We start from the raw sequence: 2,180 nt of genomic DNA, 5'->3' as shown, positions 1-2,180 counted from the left end.
GCAATAATGTGAAAGAGAGGAGGCAAAAAAATCCCTCTTTCTTCATCCCTCCGGGGTCATGGGACAATTTATGACGTCGGAGAGTGTCAAATGGGAATTCGAGGGAAGGGGAAGACCCGAGTGCAGCCGGGGGTGAGGAGTTTTTGGCACACGAATTTCAATGCCAGCAATCACACACAGCCAATGCCCAAAAGTCACTCTGCAGTGATAGTTCGTCGCGACCAGAAGTGCATGACAAGGCCCGAGCGAGGTCCAAGTGTTGAGTTAGTGCACCTTGAGATAATGAAGTGATACCCCGATACGCTCCAATAATGGCAACCACTGAGCAACTCTCTGATGCTTACTACAACACCTACCCTCAATATGGGGTCAATTACTTGGGCAATCAGTATGGCTATAATCATGTGCAATCAAGTCAATACAGTGCCGATGGATGGAGTCAATTTTACGGGAGTTGCGATCAACAGAGTGAGGAATTGACCACGAATCGACATCATCTCAATCATCCACATTTGCCCATGAATAGGACCACGTTCTCCCCAACAAGTGAGAAACCCCAGGAATTCAGCTGTGCCCCTCAGGGAGCCACTAGTCAGAAGGATAAAGTTCCTGAAGAGATTCCGAAGGCCGGGAATGACTCCCCTGCCCTCAGGGCTCTGCTGATGAGACCCCAAACGAAGATCAAAAACACGCAAAACTACTTCTACTCGCCTTTCCGAAGCGCATCCAATGTTTCATCTTCACACGCTGGAGACTATGGCCAGCCAAAGACCTTCGATGATCCTTACCAGTACTATCAGACGCCCTCAACTCACTCGGGCCAGAGGATGAACACCCAACCCATCTATCCTTCCACCATTCTCTCGCCCAATCGGACCGAAGACAGCCTGGATTTGATGGATGCGTACCGAGCAAAGATGCAAAGTCATGGACTCGCGAAAGAGGGATTTGAGTCCACCACACAGTATCCTGAGCAAACAATCGTGATGCCGCAAACGAGTCCCAGTGATGGATTTGTGGAAGGGATCGGAACTCCGCCATTGTCGCCCAAAGAGGCCGGACCTGTCAATCAAGGCGAAAAACGTGCACAGTCATCCCCAAACTTGATGCCACCTTATTCGTGGATTCACTCAGGTAAATCCAAGCGCTTAGCCAATAACCCCCAGTCATGAGCTAATCCCATATTCTCTCTTCTCTCGCACAGATGGAAAGAATAATCCGAAGAGGACTCGACAAACCTACACGAGATACCAAACACTGGAGCTGGAGAAGGAGTTCCACTTCAACAAGTACTTGACGCGCAGGAGACGAATCGAGATCGCCCACGCTCTCAGCTTGACTGAGAGGCAAATTAAGATATGGTTCCAGAATCGTCGCATGAAGGCTAAGAAGGATCACAGATCTCCGGATAGTCCACTGCTGGGCTTGGAGGATCCCATGGCGGGCGCTCACTTCAACCAAATGCTGACCAACTCGACCTACAACTTCTGCTCTGATCTCAATCCCCCACAAACCCCGGCTAATCCCCAAAACAACCTCCACTACCCATCGTGATTCAACCCCACCAGCAAACTCCTAATCAAATAACTAGGCTTAAGTGTGTATTCTAAATATTTATATCTGAAGCTATAATGTACTTAGTTGAATTTAAGATAAAGCCGAATCAAAAGACTAATAAATTTAGGAAATGCCCCAAAAATGCAGCGCAAGAGAAAATGAAGTTCGTCCCTCACGGAAAGTGTGTGCGAAAATAACAAAAGACTGCAGCTGGCACTTGGCAGGGGTTGCTTCGGAACGAGGGAACGTCAATGGGATCAATGATATGGGATATCTGGCGAGTGTTCTGCCGAACATGGCGATCATCATCTGTGAACTTGACTTTTGTTCCGAACTGTTTACTTTGCGGGGTGGAATGGAAACAACAAAAGACCTCATTGTGACGTCCTTTTGGATTTATCTGGCCGCATAGTCACGAAATCCATATACAGTTCGCATATATGTGTGTAAGCTCAGAGTTTGGATTAAATAATGCTCCCAAGATGTTGCGGATAAGCTGTGATTTCTTACAGTGTATAAATCTCGGCAAGACAAGGAGCAAGTTTGAGGGAAATTTCGATGAGGCAAACTTCCATTGAACTTCTAGTTGGGATGCATTAGATTTTCGCGTCATTATTGTCATG

The 2,180-nt window shown here is 47.3% G+C and overlaps 1 protein-coding gene across 1 annotated transcript; it reads left to right on the top strand.

Moving 5' to 3' along the window:
• Positions 1-311: 311 nt before the first annotated feature.
• Positions 312-1,554, top strand: LOC132258434 (homeobox protein Hox-C4). The gene is made up of 2 exons (XM_059755762.1): positions 312-1,134; positions 1,205-1,554. The coding sequence occupies exons 1-2, from the start codon at positions 312-314 to the stop codon at positions 1,552-1,554; spliced, it is 1,173 nt and encodes a 390-aa protein (XP_059611745.1).
• Positions 1,555-2,180: the final 626 nt, after the last annotated feature.

This window comes from Phlebotomus argentipes, unplaced genomic scaffold, assembly GCF_947086385.1.
Source record: "Phlebotomus argentipes unplaced genomic scaffold, Phlebotomus argentipes genome assembly scaffold_4, whole genome shotgun sequence".
NCBI lineage: Eukaryota > Metazoa > Arthropoda > Insecta > Diptera > Psychodidae > Phlebotomus > Phlebotomus argentipes.
Note: the sequence above shows the minus strand (reverse complement) of the source record. Positions and strands in the feature narration are given on the sequence as shown.

Bases quoted from the DNA above. Each gene is read 5' to 3' on its own strand.
- LOC132258434 (XM_059755762.1), top strand. From the start codon at position 312: ATGGCAACCACTGAGCAACTCTCTGATGCTTACTACAACACCTACCCT. The intron at 1,135-1,204 runs GTAAATCCAAGC...TCTCTCGCACAG, and splicing joins TTATTCGTGGATTCACTCAG to ATGGAAAGAATAATCCGAAG.